Raw genomic sequence first — 24608 nt, 5'->3', positions numbered from 1 at the left:
TAAAACAAACCTGAATAGATTTAAAAGAATTAAAATAACACAGAATGTGTTCACTAATGATGGAATCAAACTAAGAATCTATATCAGAAAGATATCAGGAAATTCTCCAGATCCTTGAAAATGAGAATTCTAAATAATCCATGGAATATTAAACAACAATATGTCGAATTAAAATGAATATGCAACATATCAAAATTTGTGAGACACAACCAAATCAGTGCTGAGAGTGAAATTTATAGTATTAGATGTTTACACTGCAAATGATGTAAGGTCTCACATCAATAATCTAAAAACCCACCTCCAGAAACTAGAAGATAAAAGTAAACACAAATCAAGTAGAGGGAAACAAGAACAGAAATCAGTAAAATTGAAAACAGAAAAACAAAAGAGAAAAATCATTGAAACAAAAACCTGGTTCTAAAAAAAAGATTAAGAATTGGATAAACCTCTACCAAGGCTAAAAATAAAGAGAAGACAAATTACTAATATCAGCAATGAAATAGGATCCCACTACAGAATTCACAGACATTAAAAGGATAAAAAACACTAAGAATAATTCTACATACATAAATTTGACAACTCAGGTGAAATGGACCAATTCCTCAAAAAGCACAAACTACCATAATTCATCCAATATGAAGTAGATAATTTGACGTTATATCTATTTAAAAATTGAAGTAATCATTAAAAGACTCCCAAAAACTAAATCTCCAGGCCCATATACGTTCAATGGAGAATTCTACCAAATATTTAAAGTAGAATTACCACTAATTCTACATAATCTCTTCTACAAAATTATGAGGCCAGTATTACCTGATGCCAAAACTAGACAAATGCCCAAAAAACCCCAGTATCTCTCATGAACTTAGATGCAAAAATCCTCAACAAAGTATCAGTAAATCATATTCAACAATATGTGGAAAAATTTATATATCACGACTAAGTGGGGTTTATTCCAGGATGAAAACTGGCTTAGTTTCAATAATCATGAAATCCACCATGTTAACAAGCTAAGGAAGAAAAATCACATAATCCTATCAACTGATGCAGAAAAGGCATTTCCATCCATTAAAGATACTTAACATCTGGTTCATGATAAAAATTCTCAGCAAACTAGGAATAGAGGGAAACTGCCTCAACTTGATTTTTAAAAATTCTACATAAACCTACATATAACCTCATTCCTTATGGTAAAAGACTGAATGACTTCCCCCCTAAGATCAGAAACAGGCAATAGATGTCTGCACTTGCCATTCTTATTCAGCATAATACTAGAAGTCCTAGACAATGAAATAAGGTAAGAAAAGGAAATAAAAGCCATAGTGACTAGAAAGGAAAAAATAAAAGTGTCCCTATTTGCAAATGATATGCTTATATACATAGAAAATCCCAAGGAATACACACACACACACACACACACACACACACACACAACTAACAAATCAATTCAGTATGTTTGCAGGATACAAGATCAATATTAAATATCTACTTGATTTATATATACCAGAAATGAACATTTTAAAACCAAATCTTAAAACTCATACTATTTACAATCACTGAAAATAAATGAAAGATTTAGATATAAATATAATAAAACAAGTAAATGACTTGTAGGCTAAACTACAAAATACCAGTAAAAGAAATTAAACAAGATCTGAATAAAAAGAGACACTTAACCATGTTCATGTATTGGAGGACTCAACAGTAAAGATGTCAAATTCCCCCTAAATTGACCTATATAGAGATTTTAGAAAATTCCTATCAAATTCCATCAATGCTTTTTGTAGATATAGACAACATTATTCTAAAATTTACATGGTAAGGCAAAGAAACTAGAATACCTAAAAACCTTTCTGGAAAAGAATAAAGTAGGAATAATCATTCTATTCAGTGTTAAGATAGATATAACCACATTAATCAGAATAGTGTGGTATTGGTGGAAGGACAGACTCATAGATCAATGGAGCAGTAAAAGCCCAGAAACAGACCTACATATGTGTATGGCTAACTGATTTTTGACAAAAAATAAAAAAGCAATTTATCGGAGGAATGATCATCTTTTCAGTAAATGGTGCTGAAACAGACCATCCACAGGCAAAAACTAACCCTTTACCTAAACCTCACACTTTAAACAAAACCTAACACAAAATGAACCACAGAATTAAATGTAGATATAGATAAGCTTATCCTAAAATGTATAAGGAAAGACAAAAATATAAAATATTTATCAGAAAGCACAGGAGAAAATCTTTAGGACCCTAGGGCTGGGCAAAGAGTTCTTAGACACTGCAGCAAATGCACAATCCACAAGAGAAAAATTGTTAAGTTGGACTTCATCAAAATTTACAAACTTCTGGCTTGCATAGGATCTTGTTAATATGATATAAACACAAAATAAGATACAGACTGGGAGAAAATACTTGCAACCACATATTTACCAAAGGGCTTTTATCTAGAATATATAAATAACTCAAAATGCAAGAGCAAAACACAAACAATCCAATTAGGAAATGGGCAAAACACCTCAACCAACATTTCACCAAAGAGGAGATCTGGACAGCAAGTAAGCACACAAAAGATGTTCAATGTCACTAGCCACTGGGATAATGCAAATTAAAAACCACAAGGACAATAACCACTACATACCTAACAGAACAGCTAAAGTACAACACAGTAACAATGCCAAATCCTGGTGAGGCTGCACAGAAATCTGATCTCTCATACACTGCCGGTGGGACTGTCAAATGGTATAGCCACTCTGACAAAGTCTGGTAGTTTATTATAAAAAGCAAACACACATTTACCATATGATCTAACAATTGCACTCCTGGGCATTCATCTCAGAGAAAGGAAATGTAATGTCCACACAAAAACCTATACACCAATATTTCATAGCAGCTTTATTTATAATACTTAAAAACTGGAAACAATCCAAATGTCCTTCAGTGGGTTAATGGTTAAACAAACTGTGGTACATCCATACTGTGGAATACTACTCAGCAATGAAAGCGAAAGAACTATTGATACACATGACAACCTGGTGCCCCTCCAGTGAATTCTGCTGAGAATAAACAATCTCAAAAAATCACATACTGCATGATTCCATCTATATAGCAATTTTGAAATTACATCTAGAGATGAACAGATTAATGTTTGCCATGGAAAGGTGGGATGGGGTGGGGTATATGGTTATAAAGGGGTAGCCCAAGAGATTTTCTTTATGCTGATCGAACAGTTCTGTGTGTTGACTGTGGTAATATTCACACATATCTAGGTGAGATCAAAGTACACAGGTCCATGTACTCACATACACACAAAAGGAGTATGTGTAAAAACAGAGGCCTATAGATTGTACTAATGTCAACTTCCTGGTGTTGATAGTGACCTACGGGAAAGATGTGACCCCTGGGAAAAGCTGGGTGAAGGATACGCTGGACCTCCCTGTACTGTTTTTGCAACTTCCTAGGAGGCTACAATTATTTCAAAATAAAAAATTTCCCTCTGCCAACTGTTTCTTTGTGCAGTGTGTCTACCTCTCCATTTGAGTTGTCTTAAAGACCCAGAAACAATGTAGCAGTAATTCACCAAGTGCTAAATGTTGCCTGGTCAGATCACCTGTCCTAACAAATATCCTGTTTATGGACACAGTACCAGCCCCACCTCTGGACCCAAAAGCACTCTTTAAATCCTTTTATTAAAAATCTTTTTAAAAATTTATTTTATCTACCTGTAAGTTGCTTTTCACTCAAGTTCAAAGTTTTTATGAAATCGCTGGCAGTACAAGGTGGGAGGAGAGGAGCTCTGAAAGCTCTGTGACTGCCTCTCTGGAGTCTTTGAAGAGCCATTCTGAAGCCCAGCTAATCCAGGCTGGGCAGTCCTCAGTGTACCAAAAGCAACCTTATAAGGCCCTTTCCTTCTTCACACTGCAAATGGGTTCCTGTCCTCCTATACTTCCTGAAGGTTACCGAACCGAGGGCAGGGGTACTTACATACCTTCCAGGGGTACTTCCATACCTTCCATGGAGCCCATAGTCCCCAAGTAGGACCTTAAAAACCTATCAGTTAATTTTCTAACATTTTCCCACTATTTTGGGTTGTGGGTTTTTGGGTTGGTTTTTGTTTGTTCATTTCTGTTTCTGTTTTTGTTTCTTTGAGAGCGAGCACTCGAGTAGGGGTGGGTGGGAGAGGGAGAGAGAAAGAATCTTAAGCAGACTCCCCACTGAGTGCAAAGCCTGAAATGGCTCAATCTCACACCCTGAGATCATGACCTGAGCTAGAAATGAAGAGCTGGACACTCAACCAACTAAACGTTGTGTTTAAAATATAAACATATCCAGGATGCCTGGGTGGCTCAGTGGTTGAGTATCTATCTGCCTTTGGCTCAAGGCATGATCCCAGGTCCGGGGATCAAGTCCCACAGCAGGCTCCCTGCAAGAAGCTGGCTTTTCCCTCTGCCTATGTCTCTGCCTCTCTGTGTGTGTCTCCCATGAATAAGTAAACAAAATCTTTTAAAAATAATTAAAAATATAAAACATCAGCATATCCATGAGTTCTTAATGTGATGGTTCCCTCAATTCTTAAGCACCAGTGTCTTAGATAAGGGATCCCTGGGTGGCGCAGCGGTTTGGTGCCTGCCTTTGGCCCAGGGTGCGATCCTGGAGACCCTGGATTGAATCCCACGTTGGGCTCACGGTGCATGGAGCCTGCTTCTCCCTCTGCCTGTGTCTCTGCCTCTCTCTCTCTCTCTCTGTGTGTGACTATCATAAATAATAAATAAAAATTTAAAAAAATAAATAAAATTTTAATTCACTCCAGATTTCACTCTTTGTAATACTTTGGGGCCCTATTCATTTGAAGCTATGAAATATTCAATTTTGTGTGCAAATTTAAAAACCAAACACTCAGTTTATCAGCAAGCTTCAGTGACCAAGTACCTAGCACTGCCCTTTTTTTCCCTCAGGTGCTGGATGTTTGACAATTAAGAATTAAATTTGAAGCTACTAACACATCTTGTTTAAAACGATTCCCATTTACCCAGAATCTGAAGAAAATAAAAATGTTTGCTACTGCCTGCAGCACCTGAAATGAGTGTAGAGCCTTCTGGATATTCTGAAGACAAAATTATTTAAAGACCTATCCTGGGCTCTCTATTCTGTTCTATTGATTTAGGTGTCTCCAGTGCCATACTGCTTTGATTACTATAGCTTTGTCATATACTCTATACTCTTCTTTTTCAAGACTGCTTTGGCTATTCAGGGTCCTTTCAGGTTCCATACAGATTTTAGGATCATTTGTTCTAGTTCTGTGAAAAATGCTATTTGTCAAAGAAGACATAAAGACAACCAATCAACACCTGAAAAGATGCTCAAGGGATGTCTGGGGGGTGCAGTTGGTTAAGCGTCCAACTCTTGGTTTAGGCTCAGATCATGATCTCAGGGTTCTGAGATCAAGCCCCACATCTGGCTCTGCACTCAGTGCAGTCTGCTTAAGATTCTCTCTCTCTCTCCTTCTGCCCCTCCTCCATGAGTGTTCTTTCTCTCTCTCTCTAAAATAAATCAATCTTTTCTTTAAAAAAAAAAAGAAAGAAAAGATGCTCGACATCACCAACCATCAGAAAAATGCAAATCAAAGCCATAATAAGATACTGCTTCACACCTGTCAGAATGGCTAGTATCAAAAAGACAAATATTACGTGTTGACAAGGATGTAAAGCAAAGGGAACCCTCGTGCACTGCTGGTGAGAATGCAAACTGGTGCAGCCAAAATGGAAAACAGCATACAGATTCCTGAAAAAATTGAGAACTGCCATACAATCTGGCAATTCCATGTCTGGGTATTTATCAAAAGAAAATAAAAATACTAACTCAAAAAGATATATGCATCTTCATGTTCATTGCCCATTATTTATAAGAGCCAAGACATGGAAGCAACTGAAATGTCCACAAAGAGATGAATAAAGATGTGTGTGTGAATAAAGAAGATATATATATGTATATATACATACACAAACATACATACACACAATGGAATATTAGTAAGTCGGAAGAATAAAATGTTGCTGTTTTATGACAATACGGATGGACCTAGAAGGCATTATGCTAAGTGAAATAAGTCTAGGAAAGACAAATATCATATAATTTCACTTACACATGTAATCGAAAAAACAAATGAACAAACAAAACAGACTCATACAGAGAACAAACTAGTGGTTGCCAAAGGGAAGAGGGGTAGGGGAAGGGGTGAAATAAGTGAAGGGGATTAAGAGGAACGAATTTCCAGTTATAAAATAAATAAGCCACGGGGTTGCAAAGTACAGCACAGGGATGTGGTTAATAATAATTCGTAGTAACTTTGCATGGTGACAGATGGTAACTACCACTTACAACGGTGATGACTTCGTATGTATATCAATGGTCAAATCTCATACCAGAAACGAATACGTTGTATGTCAACTATACCTCAATTTTTAAAAACACCTATCCTGTATGATAACAGAAAACAGATAATAAAAAAACTCTGGGTGCAATTAATTTACAGAATTATAGAGATTTCACTGTATCGCTATTTTGAGAAGCACGTGTAAAGGGTTGTTTTAAAAATATGTGGCATCCAAGGGTCAAGTCTCTCCTTAATACTCAATTCACAAAATCACTTGCACTTTATTTTTTTAAATAATAAATTTATTTTTTATTGGTGTTCAATTTGCCAACATATAGAAAAATACCCAGTGCTCATCCCATCAAGTGCCCCCCTTAGTGCCTGCCACCCAGTTACCTCCACCCCCGCCCTCCTCCCCTTCCACCACCCCTAGTTCGTTTCCCAGAGTTAGGAGTCTCTCATGTTCTGTCTCCCTTTCTGATATTTCCTACCCATTTCTTCTCCTTTCCCCTTTATTCCCTTTCACTATTATTTATATTCCCCAAATGAATGAGACCATATAATGTTTGTCCTTCTCCGATTGACTCATTTCACTCAGCATCATATCCTCCAGTTCCATCCACGTGAAAGCAAATGGTGGGTATTCGTCGCATCTAATGGCTGAGTAATTTTCCATTGTATAATTGACCACAGCTTTTTTATCCATACAACAAACTGATCATTTCCTTAAAGTTTGAAAGTCTGGGACACCTGGGTGGCTCAGCGGTTGAGTGTCTGCCTTCGGCTCAGGGGGAGATCCCGGGGTCCTGGGATGGAGTCCCACATGGGGCTACCTGTGTGGAGCCTGCTTCTCCCTCTGCCTCTCTCTGTGTGTCTGTCATGGATAAATAAGTAAAATCTTAAAAAAAGAGATTCAAAGGCAATTGAATTTAAATACAAAAAAATAAAGATTCAAAGTCATACACCAAAGACTTGAGTGTATTTTGCCTCCTTGGCTACACTTCTCCTGGTATTTAAATGACCAGCCGGGGACAGCCCGGTGGCCCAGCGGTTTAGTGCCGCCTTCAGCTCAGGGCGTGATCCTGGGGACCGGGGATCGAGTCCCACATCGGGCTCCCTGCGTGGAGTCGGATTCTCCCTCTGCCTCTCTCTTGTAAATAAATAAAATCTTTTTAAAAAATTCCGCGTTAAGGAGGGTCCGCCTCGTGTTGCGCCCTGGCTGTTACACTAGATGTTGGCAAGCTGAATTCAATAGAAATAAATAAATTCAAGTCTGCGGAGCAGAGGCGGCGCTGCGCCCTCGGCGGGGAGGCAGGTACCGGCCGCGGCCCCCCCAGAGCAGCAGCCGGGCACGGACGTCTCCCTTCGCTCCTTCCTTCGCACTTGCAGTTTTGTTTTTGTTTTTGTTTTGGCGCTTGTAGATTTTTTTTAACCGCCCTTCTGCCAAGTTTTCCTCCGCCGACCAGGATGACACCCGCCCCCCGCCCCCACGCACTTGGCCCAGGTGAGGCCCCGGGCTGACTTGGTAGGTGCTGGGCTGGCGGCGGGGTGGGGTGCGGGGCGGAGATTTCCGGGCATTCAGCAGGACCCATTATCAAGGGCGACGTCCTTGCCAGCCCATTGTGACAGCCTTCCTCCGGGGCCACTCCAGGACGGACGGGCAGAGCGCGGCGTCAGCCTCCTCCGCGGCTGCTCGGCCGCTCGCTGCTCGCGGGGGCTTCTCCCGACCGCCCGGCCCGGCCGGCCTCGGGGCAGGACGCCACCACCTTCGATCCTCGATCCCCGCCGGCCCCGACTAAGCTCTAACCTTGCTGTTTTCACCTCCAATCGGTGAGCCGGCGGTGCTAAGGAAAACGGAAATGACTGGCAGTGTTTACGGCAAAAGGGCCATTAAGTTAGTGGTGTGTGTGTGTGTGTGTGTGTGTGTGTGTGTGTGTGTGTGTTTTCTTTAAGGGAGCTGCTTGGGGAGAATGTGAAAATGATACTTGAAATCCCAGAAATGTCAAAGGGCAAGCATCCCCTCACTGGGACTCTGAAGTGTAATAGGAAACATTTCGTTTGCTCACACAACCGCACCCCCCAAACAGCCTAGAGATGGACTTCAATAGCATCAGTGTTAGAAATTATTTCCAGACTTTCAATGTGAAAAATTAAGTAGCAGGGCGGGGGCCAGTATATTTGCATCAGTCATACCTTCTTTTTTTTTTTTTAAGATTTTATTATTTATTCATGATAGACATAGAGAGAGAGAGAGGCAGAGACACAGGCAGAAGGAGAAGCAGGCCCCCCCTGCAGGGAGCCCGCCGTGGAACCGGATCCGGGACTCCAGAATTGCATCACGCCCTGGGCTGAAGGCAGGCGCTAAACCGCTGACCCACCCGGGGATCCCCTACTTGCTTTTTTTTTAAAGATTTTATTTATTCATGAGAGACCTAGAGAGAGAGGCAGAGACATAGGCAGAGGGAGAAGCAGGCTCCCCGCGGGGAGCCGGATGCAGGACTCGATCCCAGGACACCGGGATCCCGACCTGAGCCAAAGGCAGACCTCAACCGCTGAGCCACCCAGGTGCCCCTGCAACAGTCATACTTAATACTTGAAACAACTCTCACTTCCGGTGAGTACAGAGAATGAGTTTTAATTAAAAATAACAAAAACACAACCTCACAAACAGACAAAACTCTTGGCCTGGGGAATAGGGGGAGACACCAGGGGAGAAGCCACTTGCTGGCATCTGGGCAACCCATGTGCAGCTAAGCTGCCCCCTACCCCCTCGCTGCTCACAGGAGGAGAAAAGGACTCACTTCTCTGCTTCAGAATTCCAAGGAAAACCAACACATGCGAGACATTGGTCAAGTCCCAGAGTCAACTAGAGCCAAAATTTAATGGCCATCATATTTCCTCAACAGAACAGGATAAAAATAATAACCGGCTTCTAGCTTTATCATGCCCACCCCCAGCGGAAAAAGTCCCAAGTTTCTGAGCTCACTTGCAAACAAAATGAATATGCTCCAAACCAGTATTTATAAAACTTGGAAACAGCTGACTCGGCCTAGTTGGCTTTTGTTTTTTCCTTTCATTGAGCTGCTCCGAGGAATAATTTCAATCGGCATACATAATTGCTTTTGTGAGTAAAGTCATTCCGACTGAAGTAAAGGAACTGAGTCAGTATCTTACAATATGTGTTTGATCGCCCACCTGCAAATGTTTGTCATCCACCAAGTGGGGGTGTCACAGGTTAGCAAGGGCACGGGGCTGGGAAGTGGTGGAGCTTGGATCTGTCATTCGGGCAGCCGCTGGGCCCCCACAGGAGTGGCCCCTGGTCAACTTTAGGGTTCACAGGTTAGGATGGCTAGTCAGAATACAGAGTCTGTGCCCACACTCCAAGTATCTCTTCCTGTACATCAAGGCACTGTCTGCCCTACGCCTCATCTAGCCCTGTCCATGGTTGATGGGTATAAAATGGCCCCATGGCAGTGCCTGGGTAGCTCAGTCACTTGAGCACCCAACTCTTGGTTTCAGCTCAGGTCATGATCTCCGGGCCATGAGATCGAGGCCCACAGCGGGTTCCGTGCTCAGCATGGAGTCTACTTGAGATTCTCTCTCCCTCTCCCTCTGCACACCCCCTCTCCCACACATTCATATTCTCTCTCTCTCTTTCTCTCTCTCTCTCTCAAATAATAAATCTTCAAAGGAAAATGGCACAAAGGCCAAGAGCAGGTTCATGTTGGCACAGGATGTCGGAGCAGGTAAATCAGCCTTCCCCTGGGCCCGTAGGACTGCCAGAGATTGCCATATTTAGGAGCATGACATGAGTTTTTCCTGAGCTCAAAACTATTTCTTTCCCTCTGTTGAGAAATAAAAATAAAACAAAATAAATTTAAAAGGCATTCAATAATGGTGGGAATTTTGTTGTTTGGGAGGGTGTGTTCATGTGTGTTTATTTTCAGCCCACAATCTCCTCTTTGCAAAACAGTCCCTTTTGCCATCCCTAGCTGGGGAAGGTGTGTGTGTGTGTGTGTGTGTGCAGAATACCCAGAAAGGCAACAAAAGGGTAACCGTTTTTATTGTTTGTAGAACCTGAAAACTGTATTACTTTATTATATCTGTGCTGGTGATGCCCTTTATTAGAGCAAGGAACAGTATCTGCTTTTATGGCTTCTAAAATCCGTATATTCAACATATGCCAGCTCTAGGCTATTTGAAAGGAAGTCCTATTTTTAAAACACTATCTTGCAGGGCACCTGGGTGGCTCAGTGGTTGAGCGCTGGCCTTTGGCTCAGGATGTGATTCCAGGGTCCTGGGATTGAGTCTCACATCGGGCTCCCCGCAGGAAGCCTGCGTCTCCCTCTGCTTATGTCTCTGCCTCTCTCTCTGTGTGTCTCTCACGAATAAATACATAAAGTCTTTAAAAAAATAAATAAAACACTATCTTGATTTTAGTCTTTTTGGCTTAATATTCCCATAATCTCTCTGAAGCAGTGACGAGTCCTTTCCCATCAAGTCTGGTCTCAAGCATGGGGAGAGTGACCTCAAAAGCTCTGGGGCCTTTTCCCCACTGCTTACCTGATCTGTTATATCAGAACTGCTTCCCTTAGCCTCCCAAGTTCGCGCTGGCAGCTGCTCCTAACTTCCCTCAGTGCCTCATCTTCACACAGAAGAACTCACGGTCTTGAACCCCTACCTGCTCTCCATACCTCACAAATGTTTCTGGCACCTTCTATTTCTGACTTTCAATTAGGCTGGCTTCTCTGCCTCCAGCCCCTGCTGGTTACCCTGACCAAATGACACTAATCACACAATATTAATCTCTCCAAGCTGGCCCTCTAGACGTTTGTGTCTCAGGCTAGATTTGAGACATCTTGCCACCAGGGCCCAGGGGCTGCCCTGCATCCTCACGGCTCGCCCCGTGCCTTCCTTTTAACACCAGCCCGGGAGACTGAACAGAAAGGGCTTCCATTCCATGCACAAACACTTCCATTCCATGTGCAAAAACACATCTGCCTCAATGCCTGTTTCCAGAATGTCGCTCTACGGCAAAGCTCCCAGCCACTCACACTGACTTTCAGGGGAAGGGCAGTCTGCTCACTCTGAACAAGGTCATCCTTGATGGCCATCCTTGACGTCAACCGTGGTGGCCATCCTTTACCTCCTCTTAACCCCTGAACTGACAAATATCCGCTATGGGTCAATGCTCCAATTTCTCCCCTGCATCCAGCATGATGGTCTTGCACACGAACAGGGCCAGCTGCAGATGTCACACCCGGACGCTGGCGAGGTGCCTGCAGGCTGTGGGGGGAGTGGGGGGGTGCAAGGCTGAAGGGTTCCAACTCTCATGAAGACATCACTGAGCTCTGCGACTTCTCTCCAATTGAAACTGCTTCCTGTTCAGCTCCCAAACGGCTCGCCACTTCCCTGCGTTCTTGAACTTGGGCCAGGGCTATTTCTTGGTCCTTACTGTTCTTAATTGTCTACTGCACTTAGGCAGAAAGGTTTCTTTGAATGGAGCCAACTCCTTCAGTTCCACCGCGGGGTAAGAAGATGAGGAGCCCAGAGACCTCCCGAAGAGAGGTTCGCTTCTAAGTCGCCTCATTCAACTGGAACAGCAGGCCCAGAAAGGCGAGACCGGTTTAGCTTTTGGAGTTTCTGGGCTGTTCATGCGGAGGGCGGCCTGAGAAAAGGCAGACTGAGGAATTTTAAGCCAGCTACTTATAAATATTTTTTAAAAGCATCACTCGGACTATTTATACTACATTTGTATTCATGGGAAGAAAATCTTTACCCAGGCTAAAAAAACCCTCTTTGAAAACCCTCTGAATCCTGTCTCGGCAACTGCAAACGGGCGCTCCTGCCCTACACCCACCGCCCCCCTGCCCCAGACTACAAAGGGGGCTCTCAGGAGCACAGAGAAAATGTCAGAAGGGTTAAGCTTTATTTAAAATCAGCCAAATCTCCCCAGCGCTAGTGTCAAGTCAACAGGCACTACCCCCTGCCCCGGGACCAGAAGGCCATCCTAACACGGAGCTCGCTAAGCCTGCCCTCACCCATCAGCGCAGTTTTATAAAAAGAAAAGCATTTTTATTTCAAAGTGTATCCGGTCCTTCAAAAGGATCACAGGAATGACGCCTGCCAAATACAAGTGGCCTGCAGGAGGGCTTAAGCAGGCGATTTCGTCTGGTCACCATGACACCAAGGTGTAGGCAATCATTCACCCTCTGAGATGCCCCGCGGAGTCAGAGAAAGCCGGGGTTTGGGGAGGAAGCATTTTTCCAGCCACCACACCAGCCAAAATGAAAAAAAAATCAGTAAAATGCACATTGGTGAAAGTCTGGCAAACAGGACACTCCCAGAAACAGCTGGTTGGGAGTGAATACTGGGGCCAACTTTGAAGAACTCTACCTCTCAAAATGCAAAACGTGTACACCCTTTGCTACATAAGACCACCCTGCTGGAGATGTTTTTCTAAGAGATCTACTTGCGTGTATGCACATGACACCATTAAAAATGTAGCAATGAGGGATCCCTGGGTGGCGCAGCGGTTTGGCGCCTGCCTTTGGCCCAGGGCACGATCCTGGAGACCCGGGATCGAATCCCACATCGGGCTCCCAGTGCATGGAGCCTGCTTCTCCCTCTGCCTATGTCTCTGCCTCTCTCTCTCTCTGTGACTATCATAAATAATAATAAAAAAAATGTAGCAATGAAATGCTGGGACTAGAAACTAGTGAAATGTTACATACTCCTATAGTGTTTTCCTACGTTTCATTATTTTATTTCTGTAATCTTTATTTGTTTTAAACCATTTACATTTTATTTCATTTATACTTTTCAGAAGGGAGAGGGAAAGGAGAGAGGGGGGAGAGGGAGAATCTCAAGCAGACTCCCCACTGAGCACAGAGCTGGACAGGGGGCTCGATCTCACAACCCGAGATTGAGATCATGACCTGAGCCAAAATCAAGAGGCAAATGCCTAACTGACTGAGCCACCCGGGCTCACCTATTTCTGTAACCTTCAGATCATACCTCATAAATAAGATTTTGTCACAACTGGATTTAGTGGAAGCAGAGGCATCAAGTCCACGCTTCTGAAACATAAAAAAGGCAAGGGAACAGTGCCTTAGAAAAAGTTATTCGTGGGATGCCTGGGTGGCTCAGCAGTTGAACATCTGCCTTTGGCTCAGGGCATGATCCCGGGGTCCCAGGATCGAGTCCCACATTGGGGTTCCTGCATGGAGCCTGCTTCTCCCTCTGCCTGGGTCTCTGACACACACATTCTCTCTCTCTCTCTTTCATGAATAAATAAATAAAATCTTGGGAAAAAAGGTTATTCATAAGAGTTCACCAGAAAAACCCCTAAACAAAAGCTAAATAATTCATCATTAAGTTTAATATGAATAGGTACAGATTTAGTACAGTGAGCTAGCATTAGGTTTCTTGCTTAAGTCCATAAGTCTTTCCTACTACTGATCCTCTAAAGGATAAATGCATGAACTTAGCAGTACTTTAGACACTGCTAGCTGCTGGAACATTCCACAGAAAAATGGAAAATGATTTTGTAAGAACATGATGGCAACAGTCAGCAGCCAGTATTCTCACTTTCAAATTACCAAAAAGCATATACAATTTTAGTCTAGGAAAAGTCAACATTTAAAAAAAAATTTAGAATGAAAAGCAACCTCCCCTCCCCTCTTTAATGAGCACATAGACACTGAAAAAGTTCCCAAAAATCTAGCTAAATAGTTTACGGAAAGAAACATATGCCCTTATAGTTATTAAATGCAGTCCGTATGGAGACTCTTCAGACACAGGTGCTACCCGCCCTGGGCTGGTGGCAGGAGCCCATGGGGATGGGACGGAAACAGCAAACACGTTCCCCGGGTGTGAGCTCTCCGGCACCTGACCCAGTTTGAGTACTTGTTCAAAAGAGGGATTCAGAATCTGGAACTTGTGAATTCCCTTCACCATCTTCTTCAAAGCCACGTTTTTTATAATCTCATCGTAGCTATCATGTTTCTGGACTTGAGTAGGTGGCAACAGAAATCCATTATGGCCAAGCACCACTACTGCCCACAAATGGTGGGAATGTAAACTGGTGCAGCCACCATGGAAAACTGAGCAGAGGTTCCTCTAAAAATTAAAAATAGAACTGCCATGTGATCCAGGAACTCCACTTCTGGGTATTTACCCAAAGGAAACAAAAACACTAACTCAAAACAATATCTGCACCCCCATGTTCACTGCAGCATTATTTACAATAGCCAAGACACGCATGGCATCCACCTAAGTGTCCATCAAAGGCTGAATGGATGGAGTATCATTCAGCCATAAACCAAAAGGGAATCTTGTCACTTGTGAGAGTATGGATGGACCTGGAGGACACTATGCTCATAAAATAAGCCAGAAAAAGACAAATACTGTATGGTCTTCGTTACATGTGGAACCTAAAAATCAAACTCATGGAGAGAACAGGCTGGTAGTTGCCAGAGCCAAGTGGCAGGGGCTGGGCGAAATGGGTGAAGGGGGTCAAAAGGTACAAACTTCTAGGTATAAAATAAACAATTCACGGAGATGTAGTGTACAACACAGTGACCGTAGGTAATAATACTGTATGGCATATTTCAAGGTTGGTAAGAGAGTAGATCTTTAAGGTTCTCATTGAAAGGAAAAGCAGGTAACTACAAGTGGTGATGGATGTTAACTAGACTGTGATCATTTCACCATATACACAAGTATGGAATCACTATGCTGTACACCTGAAACTAATACAATGTTATGTGTTAATTATATCTCAGTTAAAAAAAATAAGATTTTTATTTATTTATTTGACAGAGAGAGAGTGCACAAGCAGTGCAAGCGGCAGGCAGAGGGAGTGGGAGAAGCAGACTCCCCGCTGAGCAGGGAGCCAGATGTTGGACACAATCCCAGGATCCTGGGATCATGACCTGAGCCGAAGGCACATGCTTAACCAACTGAGCCACCCAGGTGCCCCTCAATTAAAAATTTTAAGTAATTAAAATCTAAAAGATTTATAGCTACACCCAGAAGGGCAAAATATGTTTGAATTTGCAGAAAGTGTTTCTAGACAAATATCACAAGAAATGTATTTCTTCTAGGAAATGCATGTGGTTGCTTCTAGAAAGTTAAGACTGGAGGTTATTTTATATCCCTCTGTAACTGTTAATCTCTTTTTCCACCATGTGCTTGTATTATCTCTAAAAAAAGTTTTGGGTGTCAGTTTCAAAATAGAGAGCACCTGATTTCAATCCTCTGGCTGTGTTATTCTGGACAGTTACCCAACTTCTCTGGGTCTGTTTTGCCATCCCAAAACAGGGATGCTATATGTACCTCATAAAGCTGAGATGAGGACTAACTCCACACAACACACATGAAGCAAGTAACACAGTGCACAAAACAGGCATGCAATAAACATCACCTTCCCTTAGCTCGAGAAACCCTGGAAATCCTCTTAACCTTCGTTCCTACTGGCAAGAACACTAAAGCCAAAAAGTTTTAGGGACTTGCCCAAGGTCAATCAAGAAGCAACCAGGAGAGCCAAGCCCTAAAAGCCTGGGTTCCTGAACCCTCACATAAAAATCAATTCCATATGCACTAAGGAATGACTCTGTAACTACTGTGTGGCCATGCCTCCACTTTGGTAGGGCCAGCCTCCTCCCCTGCCTCACTCACCAGACTTGAGGAGTCTTGATTTTTCCCTAAACACCAAATCCACCATCAACTGAGGGGGTCCTACCTGGGAAGACAGCCCCACAGGGGAGCTCCAAGAATGTCTTGATCAAAGGCAGCACTAACCTCATAAGGGAATAATAAGGATTTTAATATGGATGTGTTTTTAAAAAATCTGCTCTATCTCATTATGTGGCTCTGCCACTCAGGTATCTATGTGTACCCCACCCCCATACACACACCCCATCCTAATTTCCAGCCCTCTGGCTTGAATACAGCACCAGATTGGATTTAGGATTGGAAGTTTTTGTTTTTTTTTTTTTTTAAGATTTTATTTATTTATTTATTTATTTATTTATTTAAGAGAGAAAGAGAGCATGAGCAGGGCGAGAGGCAGAGGGAGAAGGAGAAGCAGACCCCCCGCTGAGCAGGGAGCCCTATTCGGGGCTCAATCTCAGGACCCCAGGATCATGACCTGAGCTGAAGGCAGGTGCTTAACCGACTGAGCCACCCGGAACTCCTGATAGGGAATTTAAATGGATTTTGTTGAATGAGAAATTCTATGGGGGGGGGGGGGACAATGTTTAATGAATGCCTATTTAAGCAAGAGATCTCCTTCAGGTGACATTTATACATAAGCTGGGGCTTAGTATCCTGATTAAGATAGAATGACTTTGAGAATACTTGGGGATTTGGTGGTAGCTGGTCATTTCTTTTTCTGCTCGGATGGCTTCCTTAGAGAAAGCTTTCTGAACGTTGGATTATTAGTTTACAGTGCACTTACCTCCTTCCCTAGATTCGTTCAAATGATTCATTTATCTTGTCAAGAACAAAGACCAAGGTGTCTTAAATACCTACCAGAATGAAATCTTGGGGCCTCCTCAGGACAGAGGTCAAGGGGAGACATGCTGAAAGGGACAGGACAGCACATTTAACTGTTTGGAATAGTAGTGGATGGTGTGTACAATGATGGATTATTAGGTTCTAAGAAGCTAGGGATAACAAAGCATTTAAAGGAATGTGAGAGGGTGATAAATGGAGCTGTGAATCCCTGAAGACGTTTTTCCCTTTCCATATGAACGCCCTCCAGCTGCTTGGAGCCTCATGGCTCCAAGTTCCTTGACATAAATTTCCATGGCCCTCCAGCCCCCATCCGGATCTTGTTCCAGTGGCAACAGCCCCACCCAGACGATGAACCAGGACCGGTCCAGGCCACGGTTCTCAACTTTGGCTGTCCAGCTCCATCACCCAGGGTGCTTTCAGAATACCCCAATGCCTGGGCCCCACCCCAGATCAATGAAGTCAGAATCCCTGGGGATGGAACTCAGGTACTGACATTATGGCTGAGAACCAGGGATCTAAGCCAATCAGGACAAGCCCGTTTTCCCTGTTGCCACTTACTGGGCCAGTGAGGGCCACGTGACCAAGTGCTAGCCAGTGAGAAATACAAGGATGTCGACTGTGGTGGGGGAGTTGGTTCTGGGAAGGTTTTATTACCAGATGGAAGGAGAGACACACGAGGGAACTCCTCCACCCCTTCCTTACTCGCCAGCTAGCTTCCTTCCTTCCTGCCTCTTAACAACCCTGCGTAGTTGTGAGGAAGTGATGCTCCTTGCTGGGGCTACTATCTTGTGACAGCCGGAGAAGCTGGTGACTGAAAGCCAAGAGGGTGGAAGGGATAGAAAGGGCCTGAGTCCTTGATGACTTGGTTCAGGGTGCTGTGGTCCCCACGCAGCCCTGCAAAACAGTGTCCTGACTCCCTCCCTGCCAAATCCTGGCTGTCAGCTATGGACCTTCCAGAAGTTGCCCAGGTTAATGAGTGTGTAGCCCTCTCCCCTTCGCTGCTGAGCTAGGGGTACCACCAGCTAGACCCCCAAGGCCTGACCTTAACTGCCACCTGCCTGTGCTCACTGACCTGTCCTACATTTTTCTTTAAGCTCTTCTCTCCAGCTTCTCTCTAACTCAGGCGAACCATAGCGACTGCCCTGGCAAGACCTCCAGCCAGCCCAGGCCGCCCTGGCCATTTTGAGCACACGCGCGCGCGCGCACACACACACACACACAAACACACGCGCGCGCCCCCCATCCCCCACTCCGCTCGCACCTGCGCCGCCGATGGACCACGAGGGATGTCTGGAAGGAGGGGTCGGGAACCGCCGCCCATTACCTCTACTTCATTGTAACACTCAAACCTCCGCCCAAGGAGAAGCTCAAGCCACCTTCACGTAACATACAAAGCAGGGACCCGCGGATTTCCTTCAGGCGCATGCGCGGCCTCCTGCCTGCCGCTGCAGGTGATGACAAGGCTCCCCTATCTAAAGATTCATCCTAACCTAACTAACTAAAAGGAACCCGTTCACCCTTGCTCGGGGACTCAAGGCTTTGGAAGTTACTCCCCCGTGATCTCCTTATTCGACGCAAATAAAATTTCCTTTGTGCGACAACTCCACCTGGCGTATCTGTGACTCACCACGGAGCAAACTTTCCACCGTGCAGTTAACAGGGGTTTGCGATGAGGCCCGGGTTTGCAGGGGGGGGAGGGAGATCGGCTGTAGAGTCACCCGCTTTTCCTGTAGAGGTGCTGTAGGCAGCTCGGGGATATTTTATTGATTTGTTCAGTTTGCTAGAGCCTATTAATAATAAAGCTAAGTGTGGGGTAGCCCGGGTGGCTCAGCGGTTTGGTGCCGCCTTCAGCCCACGGTGTGATCCTGGAGTCCCGGGATCGAGTCCCGTCGGGCTCCCTGCATGGAACCTGCTTCTCCCTCTGCCTGTGTCTCTGCCTCTCTCTCTCTCTCTCTCTCTCTCTCTCTCTCTCTGTCTCTCATGAATAAATAAATAATAAAATCTTTCAAACAAACAAACAAATAAATAAATAAAGCTAAGGGTGTTTCCCACCCCACCCCAGCCTATCGTCTTAGCCTAGCTGAGGTGCTAAAGGTGCTGCCAGGGGACCTTAAGGGGGGCCAGGTAAGGGGAAATTCTGAGCTGGGGGGGCGGCGGTGGGGAGTCTAACACCAATGCTGCTCCCCCCTCCCCAGTCCAAGTGACTTTGGGCAGGTTACTTGAATCCTCTGAGTCCTGGATTCCTCATCTGTAAAACTGATAATGGGTGAAAGTAATGACACATGTACAATGCCTAACTCCATGCATGGCACAAGAGGATCCAACCCCTTCCCCAGGGGAGACAGATTTTTTGGAAGGTCATCAGTGGGTCAATAACGTCATCTTTCCAGGAATCGGGAACACCCACATTTTAACAAATCCACTGGTTGGTGGTGACATGGTAAGTGCCTAATAATTCCAGCAGAAGTGTGGGAAGAAGGGCTTGGTCACTAAAGTATTTGAAGAGCCTAGAGCTTGCTCCGAGAAGTCCCTGCAGCCCTGCAAAGGAAGCCTCAGTGGCCTTCCGAGCAGCGGCATCAGTGTCTTGCCCCATAGTCACTGTCACCCACACAGATTCTAACTTCCTAGAGATGCAGATTATACCCTCTCTCCTCCTCTCTATCCTCTTTCTTACCTTGCTCCCGTCAGAGCTCAATAAATGTTGGTAAAAATGAAAACAATAAAGGTTTCTGGGAGATGTGCAGTTCTTAACGCCAGAAAAACGCTGCCCAATTCGCCCTGAGAGGCTTTTCCTCAAGCCTGGGAGGGAGGGTGAGGGGCCATTATGTTACTTACATCTGCAAAAACAGGATTAGCAGATGAAAGGATGTTTTTGTTAAGATGTGACAGTCACCCTGTGCCTTTACCTTCCTTTGCTCTGGAAATCAGGAAAGAACACAGACTTCCTAGCAATTACCCAAACTGGCCAAGAAAACCATTCAATACTTGATTACTGGGAGAAAAAGCAGTCAGCTTCCGAAAGCACTCAGCAACCCTGGTCTATTAAACAACAAAAATCCATCTTCATTAACAACTTCAACTTTGTCCTCTGAGCTTCATCCCAGGGGAATACCGAATTACACTAAAAAATAATGAATGGAAACTTAAGTCACTTCCGCCCACCCAGCCGAGCTTTTCCTCCTCCTCTGGCAGCGCAGTGCAGAAGGCTGCCCCCTTCCAAGTCAAATAGTTTGGGTTAATGCGTTCCCATACCACTAACTAGACTGCTAAGGTCACCGTCATGCAGAACAAACTCCTCCCTCAGCCCAACAACAGCGCGGCCAGACACTGACCACATGCCGGGGTCACATGCCGCCACCTTAGCATCTTAGGATGCACGCTCTATAAAAGAGACAGAACACAAAAAATTGGGGAAGGAGGAGGTCTTTGCACAGCCGAGGCTGCTACTTACTGCCCCTGTAAGGTTCCATCTCTCAAAGGGATTGGGGCTGAGTGCAGAAAGCCCAGCCCTAAAGTCTGCACTGGATGGCACTGGATGGAGGAAGCTGATTAGGCAGCTTTTGTGATCTGATGTGGATGGGATATGGTCAAATATCCTGCAAACGCCAGCCGCGCAAGGGGGTGAGGGGCGGGGGGGGGGGACAGGGAGATGCTCCATGAGCCAAGGGAAAGCCAAGTCCACTCTGCAGCGATACCACAGCAGGAGACACACACACACGTGCAAAAACTGTTGTACGAGAGGCCTGTCTACACCAGTATGCCTGGTCACTTAGGAGAGACCCGGAGCGGCGCTCTAGAGAGACGGGGGCAGAGAAGTAGGGAACAGATTACGGGTAGGGAGGAGAGTCGCTAACTTTGCACCAAACCCTGCTTCGGGCTTTCCCCGTGCCTGCAAACACTGCTGCAAAGTTTCCCCACAGGAACAGATCGGTGTCAAGATAAAGTCGATCAGCTTCGAAATGGTCCCGGAAATCAGTTATCTTTCATGTCAAGTTCCATTATAGCTGTTTCAAACCTTCTCTACTCTCCTCAGACCTCTTCCCTCCTCTCCACCCCTCTTCTCTCTCCCTCTCCTTGCCCCAATCCCAACGGGTGACAGACCTTAACGCCTACTTCACCGAGGGACCTGGGAGTGCGGACACCTGGGTGCCGCCCCAGGCAAACTTAACCCCTCTCGGGGCCCTCCCCTGGGGAGGGGGCAGCTGGCTAAGCTGGAGATCCCGATGACTCTCTTCCAAATTCTAGCGGCGCTTTCCCACCCGCTCGGACCTATTCAGACGGGGTGAGATCTGGGACGGCATCCACCCCCCACACACACTTCCCCCTGCAGGCTGGTCTGAGCTCCCCCAAAACCCTTCCATGCCCCCGTCCCGCCCGGGGCCACCTTACCCGGATCCGTCCCGGGGGCGCGGTGCGGGGGGGCTACGTGGCGCCGTCCACCTCGGCCTCAGGCGGCTTCTCCTCATTCGCCGGCGGCTCCAGGTCGCCCTCCTCTCCGCTGCGAGGGTAGGCCAGCAGACGCATGGCTGGAGCGCAGGCCGCCTCCACCTGGCGCACCTGCTCTCGGCTCAGGCGCTCGCGCCAGGCGTGCACCGCCTCGCGGGCGTCGCGCGCCGACAGGTGGAAGGGTCGGTCGGCGCCATAGGCCGCGCCCCGCGTCATGTTGAGCGCGAAGGCGTCGAGCGCGGCGAGCGCGCGCAGCCCGGAGAAGCGCAGCAGGCGGCGCAGCTGGGTGCGCGGCTGCCGCACCAGGTCCTCGTAGCGCAGCCTCAGGTAGCGGCGCCGCAGCCAGGAGGGCGCGCCGCGCGCAAACAGCAGGTCGCGCAGCCAGGCTTCGCAGATCACCTCGAGCGCGCCGGTCAGGAAGAAGTCGGCGCGCGGGGCGGCGGGCAGGGCGCGGGCCTGGGCCCCGGGCCGAGCGCCCACGCCGTGCGCCAGCAGCACGCGGTGGAAGCGGTCGCCTCGCTGGCGGGTGCGCAGCACTTGGATGCTCTCGCGCAGCAGCCCCTGCCGGGACTTGAGGCGTGAGTTGTGCACGGCCCGTGGGTCGCGGAAAAGTTGCACCACCTTCAGGTTGAGGCCGGGGTCACGCAACAGAGGCACCAGCACGCCCAGGTCCAGGAGGCGCACGTCCTTAATGACCACCACCGGATACTTGCGGCACTCGGCCTCCAGGGCGCGTAGAGCCACGGGCGGGCAGCTGCGCTCGCAGGCTGCATCTTCTACGAGGCCGACCTCAGCGCGGGCACGGGGTGCGCCGGGGCACAGCGGCGGCGAGCAGATGACCTTGTTGGTCCGCCAACGAAAGAGCGCGGCCGTGGTGAGATTGGCTGCGCCCGGGGCGCGCGCGGCGGGGTCCCCCGGTGGCGCGTACAGCCGCAGCACCGAGAAGTCGCAGCGGAAGAGCGAGCGCAACATGTCGCGCAGCGCGCCCTGCAGGCTCTCAGCGTCGCCCGGATACAGCGCTTGCCATAGGTGCCACATGGGCTCGTACAAGTAGAAAACGTCCGGGTGCTGGTTAAAGAGCTCGCCCAGGAACGACGAGCCGGTGCGCCAGGTGGCATGCACATAAATGTGCTGCTTCTCGCGGGACAGCGCCTCCCCAACGGCGCCGCTGAGGTTACCCGGGGCCCCGGGGGATTGGCCCGCGCCCCCCTCCGCAGCCGGCCGCGCCTCCCCGCCCTGCTCTCGCTCTCCCGCCGCCGCAGCCTCCAAGCTCCACACTCCCAGGCTGCGCTGCACGCCCGGGCAGTGCCCGGCGCCCTTGTCGCCGTCGCGGCCGCCGTCCAGTACGGAGGGGATGAGCAGCAGCACCAGCGTGTACAGCACCAACAGCAGCGCAAACTTGCAATACTCCCGGCGCCGCCGCCGCCGGCTCTTCATGGTTCACCGAGCCCCCCACCCTCCGAGCGGGTGGGGCGCCCGTCCTCTCCCCTTCCTCCGAAATCCCGTCCGAGCCCGCTCCTCCGGCCTCCTCGGGCCCCACTGCGCCGGGGGATGGGGAGCGGAGCGACCGGGCCCGTGCATCCACAACGGAGAACTTAGGAGACGGTGGTGCTGGTGGCGGCGCCCCTGCCCTCTCTCTCGGCCCCGCCGCTGGGTAGCCGCCTATTGGCTGCTTTGGCGGCCGCCGGCCCCGCCTTCGAGCTCGCCGCTCCTCCCCGCGTCTTTACCCGCCCGGGATCGCCCACGGCCCTGCCAGATCTGGGCGGGGTTGCGGCGGGGTGCGGATGATGGTTGGGGCGCACCGAGCCAGACCCCACCTTTCCCCAGCCGCTCCATAGTGCAGTCAAATCTTCATGGATTGACTTCAGGGCAGGGAGGGGCTCGTGTGTACAGAATGTACCCAGTGACCGGACTTGGACCCCACCCGGAGAACTCCGCCGCCTCCCCTGTTTTATGTCCCCTGCCTGGTCAGCTCTGCTCTTGGCAGACGCGCCTCTGTACTGTCGAGAGCGGGGCTCCTGGTCGCTATCCACATCCAGCGCCCCCGTCAGCCCCACGGTGGGTGTTACAGAGGTCTGGATGCGACAACTTCTTCCCTGGGATAAAGATACTCGATTGCACATTGCGCGGTGGGCGGGAGGAATTGGAGACGCTAACTCCTTCGCGCAGCGCAATTAATCGTTAAGGTGTAGCCTTTGTCAACTTATTTTGAATTTATTAACTCGTGAGAGACACACAGAGAGAGGCAGAGACATAGGCAGAGGGAGAAGCAGGCTTCCTGCGAGGGGCCTGATGTGGGACTCGATCCCAAGACCCCGGGATCTGAGTCTGAGCCAAGGGCAGATGCTCAACCGCTGAGCCACCCAGGCATCCGGTGAACTTTTAAATGGTGTATTCCTTAAGGGCTTGACCGCTGAGGGCTAAGCACATTTCTAGACCCTGTGAAGATCGGTTTACTCACTTGTAAAATGCAGATAATCTTTAGCATCTCTGTACCTCCTGTCGTTGTGAGATTTGGGTGTCATTTGTGACCACCGCGTAATCTAGCCTGTTCTGACACCTGAGCAAAAGACATTGACGGAGCTAGAACGATAGGATGTGGACTTCCTCGGGGGTTCAGTGTTTAAAAGGACCCATAAGCAGGACTATGCAATGAATGATGGATGAAAAAGTGACAGGAAGTCCAAGAGGCAGAGTGAGCCTAAAGTTCCCTAAATCCAAAAGAGAACTAAAAGGGATCATTTTTGCTCTATTTCAGTAGGATAATGAACACCTCCTTGGAGGAAGGTGTTGTAAGGTTAATGGAAGATAGAAAGCAAATCTACTCATCTCCACCAGGGGAAGGTGTTCACTTTGGAAAAGTGGGAACATCTCCACAAAGATCTCTAACCTTTTTTAAAAGATTTATTTATTTTTGCAGGGGTGGGGAGAGGGAGAGAGCATGAGCACCAGTGGGGGGGGGGGAGGCAGAGGGAGAAGCAGACTCCCCACTGAGCAGGGAGCTGGGTGCGGGGCTTGATCTCAGACCCTGGGATCATGACCTGAGCTGAAAGCAGATGCTTAATGGACTGAGCCACCCAGGTGCCCAATCTCTGGCCTTTTAATCAGAGAAACCACTCCACATCTGAAATCGCTAGCTGAAGCATCCTTCCATCTGTCCACAAGTCCTGGCCTTTCGGCCATTTGTTCAAATCTTCTCTACCCTCCATCCTCATTGATTGGTACCTCCACTTTATTCCCATTTTTTTCTATTTGGCTAAGAG

General features: G+C 47.3%; 1 protein-coding gene across 1 annotated transcript in view; it reads right to left on the bottom strand.

The window, feature by feature from the left end:
• The window catches only part of CHST7 (carbohydrate sulfotransferase 7), a 29031-nt gene extending 6068 nt beyond the window's left edge, over positions 1-22963 (bottom strand). The window contains exon 1 of the mRNA XM_025982489.2: positions 21289-22963. Within this exon, the coding sequence (XP_025838274.2) occupies positions 21322-22782 (1461 nt within the window). The 5' untranslated portion in view covers positions 22783-22963 and the 3' untranslated portion in view covers positions 21289-21321. The remainder of the gene's footprint in view (positions 1-21288) is intronic.
• Between the last annotated feature and the right edge of the window lie 1645 nt (positions 22964-24608).

This window comes from Vulpes vulpes, chromosome X (assembly GCF_048418805.1).
Source record: "Vulpes vulpes isolate BD-2025 chromosome X, VulVul3, whole genome shotgun sequence".
NCBI lineage: Eukaryota > Metazoa > Chordata > Mammalia > Carnivora > Canidae > Vulpes > Vulpes vulpes.
Note: the sequence above shows the minus strand (reverse complement) of the source record. Positions and strands in the feature narration are given on the sequence as shown.